The sequence below is a fragment of the Trichomycterus rosablanca genome, chromosome 6 (genome assembly GCF_030014385.1).
Source record: "Trichomycterus rosablanca isolate fTriRos1 chromosome 6, fTriRos1.hap1, whole genome shotgun sequence".
Taxonomy (NCBI): domain Eukaryota; kingdom Metazoa; phylum Chordata; class Actinopteri; order Siluriformes; family Trichomycteridae; genus Trichomycterus; species Trichomycterus rosablanca.
Genome location: NC_085993.1, coordinates 50,355,485 through 50,373,589, shown reverse-complemented (window position 1 = coordinate 50,373,589; position 18,105 = coordinate 50,355,485). Strand labels below are relative to the sequence as shown.

The 18,105-nt window shown below is 42.2% G+C and overlaps 1 protein-coding gene across 12 annotated transcripts in view; it reads left to right on the top strand.

Moving 5' to 3' along the window:
- The window catches only part of dock7 (dedicator of cytokinesis 7), an 87,803-nt gene that overhangs the window by 705 nt on the left and 68,993 nt on the right, over window positions 1-18,105 (top strand). For all 12 annotated transcript variants that reach the window (XM_062998028.1, XM_062998027.1, XM_062998026.1 and 9 more), the window contains exons 2-13: window positions 4,840-4,942; window positions 5,252-5,427; window positions 12,729-12,797; window positions 13,389-13,518; window positions 13,711-13,923; window positions 14,078-14,163; window positions 14,246-14,312; window positions 15,931-16,080; window positions 16,201-16,281; window positions 16,371-16,533; window positions 17,333-17,475; window positions 17,691-17,784. In XM_062998028.1, coding sequence (XP_062854098.1) covers window positions 4,840-4,942; window positions 5,252-5,427; window positions 12,729-12,797; window positions 13,389-13,518; window positions 13,711-13,923; window positions 14,078-14,163; window positions 14,246-14,312; window positions 15,931-16,080; window positions 16,201-16,281; window positions 16,371-16,533; window positions 17,333-17,475; window positions 17,691-17,784 — 1,475 coding nt within the window. The remainder of the gene's footprint in view (window positions 1-4,839; window positions 4,943-5,251; window positions 5,428-12,728; window positions 12,798-13,388; window positions 13,519-13,710; window positions 13,924-14,077; window positions 14,164-14,245; window positions 14,313-15,930; window positions 16,081-16,200; window positions 16,282-16,370; window positions 16,534-17,332; window positions 17,476-17,690; window positions 17,785-18,105) is intronic.

Below are 18,105 nucleotides of genomic sequence, written 5' to 3'. Positions count from 1 at the left end.
TATAGAAGCACTTTGTAGTTCTACAATTACTGACTGTAGTCCATCTGTTTCTCTGGATGCTTTGTTACCCCCCTTTCACCCTGTTCTTCTATGGTCAGGACCCCCACAGGACCCCCACAGAGCAGGTATTATTTAGGTGGTGGATGATTCTCAGCACTGCAGTGACACTGACATGGTGGTGGTGTGTTAGTGTGTGTTGTGCTGGTATGAGTGGATCAGACACAGCAGCGCTGCTGGAGTTTTTAAACACCGTGTCCACTCACTGTCCACTCTATTAGACACTCCTACCTAGTCGGTCCACCTTGTAGATGTAAAGTCAGAGACGATCGCTCATCTATTGCTGCTGTTTGAGTCGGTCATCTTCTAGACCTTCATCAGTGGACACAGGACGCTGCCCACCGGGCGCTGTTGGCTGGATATATTTTTGGTTGGTGGACTATTCTCAGTCCAGCAGCACAGCACAACACACACTAACACACCACCACCATGTCAGTGTCACTGCAGTGCTGAGAATCATCCACCACCTAAATAATACCTGCCCTGTGGTGGTCCTGTGGGGGTCCTGACCATTGAAGAACAGCATGAAAGGGGGTAACAAAGCATGCAGAGAAACAGATGGACTACAGTCAGTAATTGTAGAACTACAAAGTGCTTCTATATGGTAAGTGGAGCTGATAACATGGACAGTGAGAGTAGAAGCAAGGAGTTTGTAAACTCCACTGTACAGCTTGACCTCTGGTCTGTCGTAGAAAAGTGGACGACTTTAAATCTCTCCGCCTCCAGGTCACTTATAACGTTGGATTATCGACTGACCTGAAGTATTTTCACCCCGTAAGACAAACCTGGAATCCGGAGTTTTAATTATCGCTCTGCTTTAGTGCTTTAGTCTGTTCTAAACTGCCCACACACGTCATTTCTTTGGCAGGTTCTTCCGGTGCATATTTGGTCACCCTCTCTTCATCCTCCATCTGTTTTTTGAGGAAACCTCTCTCATCTGTTAACACTGTCATACTAACGGTACCTGGCGAACTCGTGAGCTGTATCTAATCAGCACGGCGCTCCATAGCACTTTTAGCGATGAACAATATTATATGATTTTCTGCTTACTGAAGCTCACAGCTGTTGTATTAACTGTGCTACGGTTTGGCGGTATATGAAAAATCCATACCGAATATACCGTCACACCGCCCAGCACTACTGACATGTTATGTTTATACTTATATATTTGTATATGCTGTTTATAAGAATCTACATGTTATTACTTCTGTTTGATTTGTATCTGCAGTCCTTGTTTACGGTAGGATTTGATCCACGTGTGAATTGAAAGTGTCTCGGTGAACGCACGGCTGTCGAGCTAATCTTCTCAGCCCGTTTGAGGAATGTCCAGTCTAAATAAAGGACTGTACAGAATCAACAAGGGCACCAGCAACGTGTTGTTAACTGGCTATGTTGGCCCTCACTGTTCGGACAAGGGCTACCATCTGGGTCTCTCCAGTTTATCATGTGGTATTTGTTGTCTCAGTACTGGCTTTTTCTAAATACTTGGTGTGACTGACCACAGGGCTCAGCTTACTGCATCTGCTAAACCACTACTATCTTTATAAAATATACAGCTCCACTTACTATATAGGAGCACTTTGTAGTTCTACAATTACTGACTGTAGTCCATCTGTTTCTCTGCATGCTTTGTTAGCCCCCTTTCATGCTGTTCTTCAATGGTCAGGACCCCCACAGGACCCCCACAGGACCACCACAGAGCAGGTATTATTTAGGTGGTGGATCATTCTCAGCACTGCAGTGACACTGACATGGTGGTGGTGTGTTAGTGTGTGTTGTGCTGGTATGAGTGGATCAGACACAACACCTCACTGTCAGACAGGATGAACCCAAGATACCAATTGTTAGGATAATGAAAAGTATTACAGGTTACAAATACTATAAAGCCGTCATAGGCTGTGTTGTGCTAGCGTGTTTTTACCTTTTTAAACCCATGAAGTAACGTTTTTTGGGGGCTGGGTTGCTCCATATGGGAGTATTTATGGCTGTGGTGATCGAGGGCTCGTACGGCTTGATTAAAGTCTCACAAGATTACAGACTCCCTGCTTTAGTTGTGCTCTGAAGTAAGAGTTATGTTGGGATGACGAATAGTACGTTAGATATAGATTATTGTATAGTGATGATGCTTCGATCCAGGGGCTGCATGTCTGATTTCTTTAATGAGATACAGTGGAACCTCAATTTAACGGACGCAAAGGCGGGGGAGCACTGGTGGTCCATTAAGTGCGGTTGTCCGAAACTTCATCGCCGTGATGCCTTAGCTGCCCCACACGAGTGCTTAAAAACCCACAAACGTCAGCCATCTATTTTACTTTTTGACTCGTTAGCTGTTGAATGTAGACCTTACTTTTTTGCACCGGAATATGTACCTCTAGAAAACAGTAACTCTTCTAGGACTCTAGGACTGGGCGATATATCGAGATTTTATAATATATCGATATATTTTCATACGCGATATAGGATAAGACAATATCTCGTATATCGATATAGATGTTGCGTTCCAGTTAGATCCGACAGTTCGTCTTTCTCTTCTCCCAGTCTGTCTCTGCACATGTTCACCTGCCCCGCCCCTCTCCCTCACTGAACACAACTCACCCCTCGCCCGCCCCACCGCCGATCCTTTCTGCCCTCAGAACACGTATCTGTAAGTAAAACTCCATGATAGTATGGCGACGGTGGAGGAGCTGCTTAGTAAAAAGAATAATAATGGCTCAGTTATTTGGAGATGGTTCAGATTCAAAGTGTCAGATGAGCAGCAGAATAATGTATTCTGTAGAGAACGCCGAAAACAAGTCCAGACAAAAGGTTCCAGCTCACCCAGCTCCGTGTACCTTTGCTCATTCGATTTTCACTTCAAATCCCAAAGTTGAAAAACAAGAAAACGAGTCGTTATTCGTTTAAAAAAACCAGTATTGGAAAACGGAAATGCACGCGCTGACATGCATGTATTTATTTATAAACAGTGTATGCGAGTGTTGAGAAAGTAATAATAACGTAGCGGTGCGTCTCCTGTTGTTCTGACTCTTGTGTTTGTATATGTGATGTGCATGTATTTGCTCTATCTGTAAAAAACAAACATTATGGGGATTTCTGTACTGGATGTTGTACGTGATCATGTTAGTTTATACTGGATGATATCCCGACGTCCGACACGTCATTTATTTATTCATCTTCTATTATAGTATTTCTTGTTGTCGGCCAATAAACAACCAAAAATTAATAAAATTGCACGAACTAACACTGCAGTAAACAAGGAACAAACAGCAATTAAACAACAAATAAAGCTGTTAAATAATAATAAAGTGCAGAACGCTGAATAAAATGCATTAAATAACGTAATAGGTACACGGTAACATGAACGATTAGTTCTGCCTGAATTACAGAACTGAGTTCTATACGGTATAAAAAAATAAAAATACAAATGGTAATGTTGTGGCGACGGTGATGTAAAACAATGTATAAAGTCCAAACATGTTAGTGGGGTTTAACGAGAACGCTACTTTTAATGTCATACAAGCTCAGTGCAAAACACGCAAGCTCACACAAGCACAGTCGGAAACGGTAAATTTCTGTTATCTTCCCTACACACTCGCTCCCTGCGCCCTGTAGTGCACTTAACATTCTTAAAGGGCCAGACAATATACTTGTAATTCACATTACAGGACAGGCGAGACGTTAGAAAACTTTTTCTTAGAATAGTTCTTTTTTTTAAGGAAAAATAGTTCCTGTGTGAGGCTTCCCCAGCATGAATGTTACTAAAAGTGCCTGTAAAAAATTTGGAACATGTAGCTTTGTCTCAAAAGTTTTTTGTTGTTATTACCTTATGGGATGAAAAAATATCGAGATATATATCGTATATCGCCATTCAGCTAAAATATATCGAGATATTACTTTTGATCCATATCGCCCAGCCCTACTAGGACTGTTTTGTATGTGAAATTCATGCATGTAGCCTTCGGATAAATAAAAACGGCACAAACTGTCGCTCGGCTTGAGCGGTGCCGTAAAACGTCATCAAAGTGCGAATATGAGACGAATCTGCGTTAATGTGGAATAAGCGTCAGATCCAGTGTCACAGCTCCACGTGTATCTGTGTTTATCTGGATTCTCCTCCCTGTTTCACTTTTAAACTCGTGTTACAGCTCCAGCTTCTGAGAAATGGTGAGAATCAGCTTCTAAAACTTCAGAGTCTAAAACGCTTTACGTTAAAAATGAAGCTTAACGTGGTTTAATTTGTTTGTAGGGATGTAACGATGCACCACAAGACAGTTAAAAATCGATTCACGTGTGTAACGATTCAAATCGGTTTACACGTATAATGGATCGATGTTCACTTTAAACAGCAGAGGGCGCCGGCGCTATTCACCTCGCCTGGTTGACGTCACTACAGGGTTGCCAGGTTCGGAATTTTCCAGCCGAATTTATTTATGTGAGGAGACTTTCTTTATTTGTGTTATTCATTTATTTATTTAATGTGGGATTTATTTCATTTCGGGGTTTTTTTGTTACACAAAAAGGGAAATGTGCAGCACTGTTTTGCATAGTTTTTACCCACCTCAGAAATAAAAGGACATTCATTATTTAGATAAATAAAAGATAAGCACAAATACAGTATTTTAAACTGGGTGAAAGTTCAATCAGGTGAATTTTGAGCCCAACGCGGTAAAAGTCCTCTACACTCCACAGGAAACAACGACACCTTCTCATGCGAATGCACTCTAAGTTGCATGATCTAGATACAGATCATTTATGGGCTTTGTTCTGCCTTTTTTTTTTTTTTAGGACTGTAGCTTCAGAGGTGAGAAAGCAGATCGCTGGTCAGTATGGGGGCTCCCCTCAACTCCTCAAAAATCTCCACATGGGAGGTCATGCAGCCAACAACTCGGTAAGTTTGACCCAACAACCAAGCAGCAGGTTCACAGTCGGGAATTGGAAATGACTAAATTGCAAGATTTTTGCAAGACCCCGACTTTGACTTTTTAGAGATGATGAGGCTTGATAACGGCCATAGCAGCTGACATGGCGTTAAGAATCGAGCAAACAAACAAACTTGGTTGATGTGAGGGACTAAACTGGGTCGTTATAGTAAAGGTACCGTGGTAGTGAGTAAACGGCGGCGGCGGCGGGGGGGGGGGGGGGGGCTGCTGTCATTTGGGCTTCACAATGTATTTGTTGATATGTTTCCCTCCTCTAGGTGCCTTTGACTGAGACGGTGGAGCCGGTGGACTTTGAAGAGTATCTGATCACCCACCCGCCCGTTATCGAATCCGGGCCCCTGAGAGACCTGATCGAGTTTCCCCCTGATGATATTGAAGTGCTGTACACGCCGAGAGAGTGTCGCACGCTGGGCCAGGCGGTTCCAGAGGAAGGGTATGAGTGTGTGTGTGTGTGTAAATACAGTGTTAAAATTTGGCCCTACATTCTGGTTATTCCGTTCCTGTCAGTTGCCAGACAAGTTTCACTGAAACAAAAGAAATGTTTTACTTTTAAATAAGGTAAACACGACGGGCGAGCAGTAACCTGCCCGTTAAAGGTGAGGCACCCAAAATTATTTACCAAAACAATGCTTCTTAGGTTCAATCACTGTTACAATCTGTAGCCTGTGCTTGGATATTTAAAGTAATAAAATTAAAGCTTTATGGCTGGTTAAATGTCCTACATGGGTCATGCACTGTACAACAGGGACTATTTTGCTCCATATTTTGCTCGTCATTTTTTCATTTATTATGCTTGAGACACGTCTAAAAATCGATTGAAGTACAGCTTTGGATGGTGACGCACCTTGGTCCACAATTTAAGCTGCGCTGTGGACTCTCTGTAGTAAGGCATTGACCGATGCAGAGCGATAAAACAATATCCGAGGTTTCCACTATTCACAGGACCACAGTGACGTCAATAATATCGAAATTAAAACCACTTGGCACAGAGTTGAGTTTTTGGAGTTTTCCATCTGACCAAATTGGGCTTCAGGGAGGTAAGAATGAACCCAACAGTCCAAAAGAGCTTCAGATGTCCTGTGATGAGATTCTACAACCTGTTGGATGGTTCATAAGTCGGGCCTTTATGGCAGAGTGGCAGGACGGAACCCACTGTTGCATAAAAGGAGCCTGGAGTTTGTTAAACAGCACTGGCTACTTGGCTTCCTCTTCACTGTATAATACAACTTTGTTTCCTCCTCACTGTATCATACTGTACATACTGATTATTTCTCCTCATTGTATTATACAACTTTGTTTCCTCCTCACTGTATCACACTGCATTGTTTCCTCTTCACTGTATCACACTGCATTGTTTCCTCCTCACTGTATCACACTGCATTGTTTCCTCTTCACTGTATCATACTGCATTGTTTCCTCTTCACTGTATCATACTGCATTGTTTCCTCCTCACTGTATCATACTGCATTGTTTCCTCCTCACTGTATCATACTGCATCGTTTCCTCTTCACTGTATAACACTGCATCGTTTCCTCCTCACTGTATCATACTGCATTGTTTCCTCCTCACTGTATCATACTGCATTGTTTCCTCCTCACTGTATCATACTGCATTGTTTCCTCTTCACTGTATCATACTGCATTGTTTCCTCCTCACTGTATCATACTGCATCGTTTCCTCTTCACTGTATCATACTGCATTGTTTCCTCCTCACTGTATCATACTGCATCGTTTCCTCTTCACTGTATCATACTGCATTGTTTCCTCCTCACTGTATCATACTGCATCGTTTCCTCTTCACTGTATCATACTGCATTGTTTCCTCCTCACTGTATCATACTGCATTGTTTCCTCCTCACTGTATCATACTGCATCGTTTCCTCCTCACTGTATCATACTGCATTGTTTCCTCCTCACTGTATCATACTGCATTGTTTCCTCCTCACTGTATCATACTGCATCGTTTCCTCCTCACTGTATCATACTGCATTGTTTCCTCCTCACTGTATCATACTGCATTGTTTCCTCCTCACTGTATCATACTGCATCGTTTCCTCCTCACTGTATCATACTGCATTGTTTCCTCTTCACTGTATCATACTGCATTGTTTCCTCTTCACTGTATCATACTGCATTGTTTCCTCCTCACTGTATCATACTGCATCGTTTCCTCTTCACTGTATCATACTGCATTGTTTCCTCCTCACTGTATCATACTGCATCGTTTCCTCCTCACTATCATACTGCATTGTTTCCTCCTCACTGTACAGGGCTCTAGACTAACGTTTTGCACTGGTTGCACTGGTGCACCTAACTTTTTTTCTTAGGTGCACCAGCACAAAAGTTAGGTGCACCCAAATTTTCGACCGCATCGCATTTAACACCGCAGTTTTACAGGTTCACTTTTTTATTTTATTTTTTAAATCACTGTCCATACAGGCAATATTGACTTGGAAATAACTAACAATCTGGTCAACATGGCCTCGTCTGATGATCTGTTTGCTGCTGCCTGACAATGAAGGGCAGTGGGGAGAGGGGGACACTTGGGCAGTGCATTTATCGAGGCATGTAATGTGTTTTATAGATGCATTGGGCTTTTCCAGCCTTTCAATTCGAAATGTATTAGAACCAGTCACAAATATACTATTGCCGGCCATGGTCTTCTTTACAGTTAATTATAGTATTACAGACTAATTATAGCACACTTATAAAAATTATAAAAATAATAGAGTAAATGTGTATGTATGTGTGTATATCTATTTATATGTGTGTGTATATTTAAAATTATATGTATATGTTTGTGTGTGTGTTAGAGTGTAATCTTAAATGCAGTGCATTATATTATCGGCTTTACTGAATCTTTTACACAGATTCCCAAAATCGCTTGCGGTGCACTCACTGTGTATTTTGACTACATGTATTCTAATATATTTTGGTCTTTTAGTTATTTTTATATTTTACTTAACGAAAATATTGTCGTGTTTTTACTTTCACTATCGCGCCACTTTACTCGCTAGCATTAGCCCCTTGCTACTGTAGAGGGTCGGCTCACCTAGCCGCTGTCCGGTGGGGATGCTGCGGGTCTTTTGCTGTGCGGTGGTGGAGGTGTGGGAATAAAGGCACACGGCAGGGTCGAGTCACTTTAACTGTTTAGTCAGGACTTAAGTGAGCGTTACAACACTTTACACCGCCGAGCTCCAGAACCCGAACTTCCATTCTGGGGACATCCGGCGAGTCCAAACGCACGTGTATAAACCTGGTGCTGCATTCTGATTGGCTGAGCTGAATGTCGCTCACATATCACCGCTACAATATTGTCCCGCCCTTCACTATCTCTGATTGGGTTAGACCATGATATTGGCCTAATGTGTGTCTGTTGTTTTTTTTTTTTCTCCCTCGGACGCCTGGTCGCACCGGTGCGACCTGATATTTTTTTTAGTCGCACCATTGAGAAATTAGGTCGCACTCTAGAGCCCTGCTGTATCATACTGCATTGTTTCCTCCTCACTGTATCACACTGCATTTTTTTCCTCTTCACTGTATCACACTGCATTGTTTCCTTCTCACTGTATCACACTGCATTTTTTCCTCTTCACTGTATCACACTGCATTGTTTCCTTCTCACTGTATCACACTGCATTGTTTCCTTCTCACTGTATCACACTGCATTGTTTCCTCCTCACTGTATCACACTGCATTGTTTCCTCCTCACTGTATCACACTGCATCGTTTCCTCCTCACTGTATCACACTGCATCGTTTCCTCTTCACTGTATCACACTGCATCGTTTCCTCCTCACTGTATCACACTGCATCGTTTCCTCCTCACTATCACACTGCATCGTTTCCTCCTCACTGTATCACACTGCATTGTTTCCTCCTCACTGTATCACACTGCATTGTTTCCTCCTCACTGTATCACACTGCATCGTTTCCTCTTCACTGTATCACACTGCATTGTTTCCTCCTCACTGTATCACACTGCATTGTTTCCTCCTCACTGTATCACACTGCATCGTTTCCTCTTCACTGTATCACACTGCATTGGTTCCTCCTCACTGTATCACACTGTACATACTAATTATTTCTCCTCATTGTATTATACAACTTTGTTTTCCCCTCACTGTATCACACTGCATCGTTTCCTCCTCACTGTATCACACTGCATTGTTTCCTCCTCACTGTATCACACTGTACATACTAATTATTTCTCCTCATTGTATTATACAACTTTGTTTTCCCCTCACTGTATCACACTGCATTGTTTCCTCCTTACTGTATCACACTGCTTTGTTTCCTCCTCACTGTATCACACTGCATTGTTTCCTCCTCACTGTATCACACTGCATTTTCCTTCTCACTATCACACTGCATTGGTTCCCCCTCACTGTATCATACTGTACATACTAATTATTTCTCCTCATTGTATTATACAACTTTGTTTCCCCCTCACTGTATCACACTGCATTGTTTCCTCCTCACTGTATCACACTGCATTGTTTCCTCCTCACTGTATCACACTGCATTGTTTCCTCCTCACTGTATCACACTGCATTGTTTCCTTTTCACTGTCACACTGTATCGTTTCCTTCTCACTGTATCACACTGCATTGTTTCCTCCTCACTATCACACTGCATTGTTTCCTTTTCACTGTCACACTGTATCGTTTCCTTCTCACTGTATCACACTGCATTGTTTCCTCCTCACTGTATCACACTGCATTGTTTCCTTCTCACTGTATCACACTGGATCATTTTCTCCTCACTATCATACTGCATTGTTTCCTCCTCACTGTAGCACACTGCATTGTTTCCTCCTCACTGTAGCACACTGCATTGTTTCCTCCTCACTGTATCATACTGCTTTGTTTTCTTTCCTACTGTATCATACAGCTTTTTTTATTCTCACTGTATCACACTGCATTGTTTCCTCCTCACTGTAACATACTGCTCTTCCCCCCTCCACTGCATTGTTTTCTTCTAACTGCATCATACTTTCTTTCCTCCTCACTGCATCATACCCCTCATATTTCTCTTCACTCTGTTACACTGCATTGTTTCGTCCGTAGTGTATCACACTGAATTGTTTCCTTCTCAGTGTATCATACTCCTCATACTGATTATTTCTCCTCACTGTATCACACTGCTTTGTTTTATCCTCACTGCACCATACTCCTCATACTGATTATTTCTCCTCACTGTATCACACTGCATTGGTTCCCCCTCACTGTATCATACTGTACATACTAATTATTTCTCCTCATTGTATTATACAACTTTGTTTCCCCCTCACTGTATCACACTGCATTGTTTCCTCCTCACTGTATCACACTGCATTGTTTCCTCCTCACTGTATCACACTGCATTGTTTCCTCCTCACTGTATCACTGCATTGTTTCCTCCTCACTGTATCACACTGCATTGTTTCCTTTTCACTGTCACACTGTATCGTTTCCTTCTCACTGTATCACACTGCATTGTTTCCTCCTCACTATCACACTGCATTGTTTCCTTTTCACTGTCACACTGTATCGTTTCCTTCTCACTGTATCACACTGCATTGTTTCCTCCTCACTGTATCACACTGCATTGTTTCCTTCTCACTGTATCACACTGGATCATTTTCTCCTCACTGTAGCACACTGCATTGTTTCCTCCTCACTGTAGCACACTGCTTTGTTTTCTTTCCTACTGTATCATACAGCTTTTTTTATTCTCACTGTATCACACTGCATTGTTTCCTCCTCACTGTATCACACTGCATTGTTTCCTTTTCACTGTCACACTGTATCGTTTCCTTCTCACTGTATCACACTGCATTGTTTCCTCCTCACTATCACACTGCATTGTTTCCTTTTCACTGTCACACTGTATCGTTTCCTTCTCACTGTATCACACTGCATTGTTTCCTCCTCACTGTATCACACTGCATTGTTTCCTTCTCACTGTATCACACTGGATCATTTTCTCCTCACTATCATACTGCATTGTTTCCTCCTCACTGTATCACACTGCATTGTTTCCTTCTCACTGTATCACACTGCATTGTTTCCTCCTCACTGTATCACACTGCATTGTTTCCTTCTCACTGTATCACACTGGATCATTTTCTCCTCACTGTAGCACACTGCATTGTTTCCTCCTCACTGTATCATACTGCTTTGTTTTCTTTCCTACTGTATCATACAGCTTTTTTTATTCTCACTGTATCACACTGCATTGTTTCCTCCTCACTGTAACATACTGCTCTTCCCCCCTCCACTGCATTGTTTTCTTCTAACTGCATCATACTTTCTTTCCTCCTCACTGCATCATACCCCTCATATTTCTCTTCACTCTGTTACACTGCATTGTTTCGTCCGTAGTGTATCACACTGAATTGTTTCCTTCTCAGTGTATCATACTCCTCATACTGATTATTTCTCCTCACTGTATCACACTGCATCATTTCCTCCTCAGTTTCTCATGCTCTGCTGTATTTATATTATTGTTTACTTGTAACCCAGACTGAATCACGTGATCCGCTCTGCGTCCTGCCTGATCCGTCCATGTTTGTAGGCCGCTGTCCTCCAGGGTGAACGATCACTGACCATAAACTCAGTTGTGTTCTCTCAGGATGGTGTTTCCTCATGTCGGGGTTAAAACCATCAGTGACACTGATGTTGTTAACGGAGCTTAAATCAATACGGGGCTTAAATTATGGTACATTCAGTTCCCAGTTGATATCCCATTGCACTTTTTTTGCTCTTGACTGGTGCTGCTGTCTTTTTCCAGGCACTTTTTTCCTATTCCTTTTTTTTATACAATTTTGTTTTAAAATTGTATTGTCAAGGCTTTAAAATCCTTTTATAAAAAGAAGCAAATATTAATAAAGACTATAATAATATAATAGTATTTGTTAGTTTTTTTTTTTATACATTAGTGCGTTTAATAGTGTTTAAAAGAATAAAGGATAGTTCGTGTGTATTTAGTGTGAAAGTGTGGTTTAGTGACGGCGTAAGCATTTTAATTCAGTGTATTACAGAAGCGCTAATCGAACAGCCTAACCTTTCCATAGCCTCTCGTGCACCTATTACACACAGTGATTGAATAACCTAAAGAAAAACTGTGCACAGGGGCACTCGGGTGGCGCTGCAGTACGTCACGCTAGCCCACTAACTCCGAGATCCCGGGTTCAAATCCTCAGCAGTGCTGTCGGTCGGTCAGACGGCTAGTGATTCCAGGGAAACTGGACCCACCTCAAACCTTAACAAGGATAAAGCGGCGAAAATGAAATGAAATTGAAAAATAAATGAAATAAAATAAAAACAGTGTAGAACAGTGACAAATGTATGGTGTCATTTATGGGACGACATGAACATGATTATTAAATGTTCACAAATTTATCCTGTTTCGCCACACCATATTTGTGCATACATGCGCTTACATGTAAAATCTGTTTTTCTTTCTCAAATATGTCATCCATATCCCCCTTTCTTTGATTTGTTACAGCCCTACATTTCAGAACATGATCATTACACTTTTTTTTGCAATGGGAAATGATTTTTAGGGTTAGGGATTGTTAGGATGCCAGTGACAGACCTTCAATCGTCTGAGCTGAATTGGTTCTTTTCCAGGGCTAAATTTTGGTCACTATTAATAGAAATTGCATTACAGCTACTGTTATATGTAGGATGAATGCAGTTTGTTCTTTTGATCTTTATTTGACTTTATTTGATTTTTAATTGCTTTTTAGTGACAGCGATGCACATGTACGTGACTGCATCAGATCCTACACTGAGGATTGGGCCATTGTCAACCGCAAGTAAGTAACTTCTGCTTTCTTTTACAAAAATCCAATAGCTGGACCTGGTTAACAAATTTATATGTAGCTTGGTGTTTTATTTAATAGTTTAGAGCAGAGTTTTTCAAACTCCCTTGGATGGGTCATGAGCCAAAAGAAATGGGTCGCCCAAAAATTAATAAATAATTAAAATAAATATATTTTTAACAGGCTCACAGAAGCAGGATTGTTTTTAACAGGCAAATCACGAACAGCCCCCTAGTGCGGGCTTTATTGCAGTGCTGCAGCTCAGATCTGTGTTGAGCCTAGTTGCTGCTGTTCAAACCTTTTATTCAGAATATCGGAGCTGAAGAGTGAATAGGTCAACTGCCAAGGTCAACTGTTTTGTGATTTAGTAAACATTTATTTATATATATATATATATATATATATATATTTACGTTGCCTGGGTCGAGTGAAAAAATCATGGACAAAATGTGGGTCACCAGAAAAAAAGTTGAAAGTCCTGGTTTAGAGGACAGTCAGTCCTCAGGGGTGTGTTTTCCTTTTAGTAATTTCTTGTAATAAAAACGTGAGGATGTGTCTGACGGATGTTATTAACTGTTGGTCCAGGTACCATAAGCTGGGTACAGGCTTTAACCCCAACACCCTGGATAAGCAGAAGGAGAGGCAGAGAGGTTTACCCAAGCAGGTCTTCGAATCGGACGAACTTCCAGATCCCAACAGCTATCAGGATGATCAGGTAAAGCGGCCGTGCCCTTCGTGTGTCTACATGCGGACATGATTGGCTATCGGGGGGGATTCGTGTCCAGTGATTCTGGGGAATTCTGACCCACCAAGACCCTGACCAGGAAAAATCTGTGGAAACAAGAACGATGATGTTTTGTAGGACCTTGTTCGTCGTGTTAATATTCGTCTATTCTGTGTGTGACAGGATGACCTGAAGCGCCGCTCCATGTCCATAGACGACACGCCCCGTGGGAGCTGGGCATGTAGTATATTTGACCTGAAGAACTCTCAGCCCGATGCTCTCCTGCCTCACCTGCTGGACAGGGTGCCCAACGAGGAGATCGACCGGCACAACGAGGAGCAGCGCAAAGCCAGTCGGCACCGCGAGCTCTTCGCCCTGCACCCAGCTCTGGATGAGGTGTGTCTCTCTCTCACGTCCCTCTGTTTACATGAGTAATGGGCTTTGTTTTGTCGGGAGGCTCGCTTAGTTCTCGCCCTTTACTCTCTGGGGGGGACCTGTACTCCCCCCGTTAGTCCGTGTTTCTCATTTTTATGAATTTTACTCTGTATAGGAGGAGCCGATCGAGCGTCACTGTGTTCCCGAGGTTCCAAAAGAACACTTCGGCCAGAGGCTGCTGGTCAAGTGCTTGTCCCTGAAGTAAGTCCAGGACACTAACTAAAGTTTCTGTTCCCCTATAGTAACTGTTGCTTATTACGGACCGTTTGCTTTTTCTCGTCAGGTTTGAGATTGAAATCGAGCCGATATTCGCTAGTTTGGCGCTATATGATGTCAAGGAGAAGAAAAAGGTAGGCTGTGGTGCTCGAGTGTATGATTTAATGGTAGGAAATGTTCATGCTTCTGCAAAATTGTTAAAATTAACCTGGAAGTGAAGTCTCACACTGTTAAGGTCTGTTAAAACATGACATGAGCGCTCAGGCTGTGGCTTGAATAAGCTCGAAGTCTTATGCCCCTGTTATTTCCAAACTAATTCACTTCATTAGGAACATCTGGCCCCAGATACACCAAGGAAAAACAACAAGTACACATGCCTGAAACCAGACAATATGTGTTGAACATGGCATTAGATCCCTGATACAGTCGACCCTGGAGTTACGAACGGTTTACCATACGAACATTTCAGGTTACGAGCGAGTATATATATATACAGTGAGCGAACATCCGCACACGGACGGTGTTTTTCCGGTGTTTTCAATATTAAAATGTCCCCAAATAAGGTGTAATGAGAGCGCAGAGCTGAGAAACATCACATTTCTTTTGTATAATTACTCCTGCCAGTAGGTGTCACTGTGTATCAGGCAGAGGGGACAGTGAGTGAGAGAGAAGAATAAAGTCAGCTGAGTAAAGTATTCTTTATTTAGTGCAATTACACCTACAGAATACAACACTACTGAAATAAAGAAGAAATAATAAGAGAAATATGAGAGTTATTGTTGTTTCTGGTAGATACATTTTATATAAAAAGACAGAAATGTATTACGGTGTATGATACAGAACACGTACTGTACTGAAATGTGATGTGTGTTTGTGTACAGTACAGTACTACTGTGTATTGTTGTTTATTATTGTTTATTACAGTAATATCTGTCCTATAAACTAAGATTAAGAGAAAATATACGTGTATTTATAACAAAAAAGAGCATTTAAGACATATTAGAAAGGTTATGGTGTAAGGGGGGTTTGGGAGGTCTGGCACGGATTAATCCTATTTACATGATTTCTTATGGGAAAAATAGGTTTAACTAACGAACATTTTGACTTAAGAACAGCTCTTCAGAACCAATTAAGCTCGTAAGTCAAGGGTCGACTGTAAATAAATCAGGAATACCTGGGTTCCAGTTAGCGGGATCATAATGGTGCATAAAATCATGTGCTGTTAAAAAGGCATCCAAACCAAGACAGACCAAATCAAACAGAAATTATTAGCTAAACCAGGGTCTGCAAGGGCGGGATGCCCGGACTATGTAGGTGAGGTCTTCAAACGCTGTGTAAGGACCCTGGTTTACAGGGGTCCGCACGGGTAGGAGGAGGCGTGAGCAGCAATATACCCATCTCGACTGCAATCAGGGATTCCCAGCAGCGGAAGACAAATTAACTACGCTAAACCGAGAGAAAAATGGGAGAAAATGCATAAATAAATAGCAAAAAACTCAGAAATGTGGGGGTTTTAAGTTACATTTTGTAAACCACAGTGGGACCAGATTGCCACCATTTTGAACAATTAAGTATATTTGGTTTTGTGATTTGTTTTGATGCGTCGTTTCTGTTGCCTGGGTCATAAAAACCATGGACAAACCACCCCGACTACATTTGCTCACATGCTTTATTTATAGCCGGACACTAGAGGGTAGCACTCGACTTAATTCATTCTGTATTTTTAATACTGTATTGTTTCTTTCTTTTCAGATATCGGAGAACTTTTTCTTCGACCTGAACTCGGAGCAGACCAAGTCCATGCTGCGTCCTCACATCCAGTCGGCTGCTATCTCCACCCTGGCTCGTTCTGCCGTCTTTTCCATCACCTACCCCTCTCAAGACGTCTTCCTGGTCATTAAGGTCAGCGATCGTGCCGGCGACGTGTGTAGTAACCTGACCTCAAGGTCTTAGCGGACACACGTGTGTTAAAACCCAAATAAATAAACATATTTTGCTGTTTAACACTGTTTGTTTTTACAGCTTGAGAAAGTGCTGCAGCAGGGCGACATCGGTGAATGTGCAGAGCCGTACATGGTCTTCAAAGAATCAGATGCTGCTAAAGTAAGGCTGATTAGTATAAGCATCGTATTCTTGTGTATAACATATACAGGTTTGTTTGTTCCTTATGCTCGTGGATATGATCTTTTTAGAACAAGGAGAAGCTGGAGAAGCTGCGGGCTCAGTCGGAGCAGTGCTGTCAGCGGCTCGGGCGCTACAGGATGCCCTTCGCCTGGACCGCCATCCACCTGATGAACATAGTGAACAGTGCTGGGAGTCTGGAGAGAGACACGGAGCTGGAGATGGGCCTGCCAGGTTAGAATTGAATGTGCAGATTCAAATGACTGCATTACTATCAGATTATTTATAATAATAATTCTAACAACTAAGATGTAGTTGCCATCAGTAAACGCAGTTGCACCTCATGCTTTTAAGCTTTTAAATTCATTTTATTCTATATTCTATATTCAATATTAATGACTTTTAAAATTACTTTTATTTTTTAACGTCTTCACTCATTCAAAATTATAGTTATATAAAATAAAAAAAATTTTGTGTTTGAGTTTGCATGTTCTCCTCATCCGTGTGGGTTTCCTCCGAGTGCTCCGGTTTTCTCCCCACAAGTCCAAAGACATTCAGACAGTCTGATTAATTGGAGCTGCTAAAAATTGCCCAAAGTGTGAGTGTGTGTGGCAACCTGTCTGGGTTGTTTCCTACCATTTGCCCAATAAATCAAACCCACCGCGACCCTGACCAGACGATGAACGCATGAATAAATAAAACGGTGCGTTATTTATGCCTGCTAAACAAAATGATGCTGCCAGCTGCATGCTTAAACAGGCAAAGAGTCCAGAAGGACGATCGCGCTACGTATTCCTTAGTATTCGGGCGGCACGGCGGCTCGGTGGGTAGCACTGTCTCCTCACAGCAGGAAGGTCCTGGGTTCGATTCCCAGGTGGAGCGGTTCAGTCCTTTCTGTGCGGAGTTTGCATGTTCTTCCCGTTTCCCCCCCCACAAGTCCAAATACGTGAAAGTGAGGTGAATTGGAGATGCAAAATTGTCCAGAATCATTGTATGTACACTAGAAGTTTATATGTTTACGTTGTTGATACAGAGCGTAAGGGATCGTGGTCCGAGCGGAGGAACTCCAGCATCGTGGGCCGGCGCTCTTTAGAGAGGACCACCAGCGGAGACGAGTACTGCAACCTGACCAGTTTTAGACCCGCTACCCTCACCGTCACCAACTTCTTCAAACAGGTGAAGCTTTGCTCTGATCTATCATACCACTGTGGTTTTAAACTGGCTCTACTGGGAGACACTAATGATTTGTATGCACTTGCCTTTATTACACAGCAGGTTTATCTTGGATTGATAATCGATGGGGTTGTTTATTTAAATGTGACTAGGTATTTAATTATTTAGTTGTGTTATTGAAGTAATTCTGATCTCTGAAGTCTTGTTGTTTGATTCAGGAAGGAGATCGGCTGAGCGACGAGGATCTGTACAAGTTCTTGGCCGACATGAGGCGACCCTCGTCTGTCCTCCGCAGACTTCGGCCCATCACAGGTGACAGAATTACTTCTTGAGGTTACTTACCATGTTCTGATGCTTCGTTATGGGCATCACGGCATCCCTGTCGGTACAGCCGGTTCAATAATGTGTAAGCGCAAAGCCATAGCCTAGTGGTTAAGGTACTTGACTAGTAATCAGAAGGTTGCTGGTTCAAGCCCCACCACTGCAAGGCCCTTGACCCTCAATTGCTCAGACTGTATACTGTAAGTCGCTTTGGATAAAGGCGTCCGCTAAACGCTGTAAATGATAATGTCCGGGACCTCAGCAGCACCGCTCATGATTTTACAGTGTGTGCTCTTAAACTAATGATTAGAA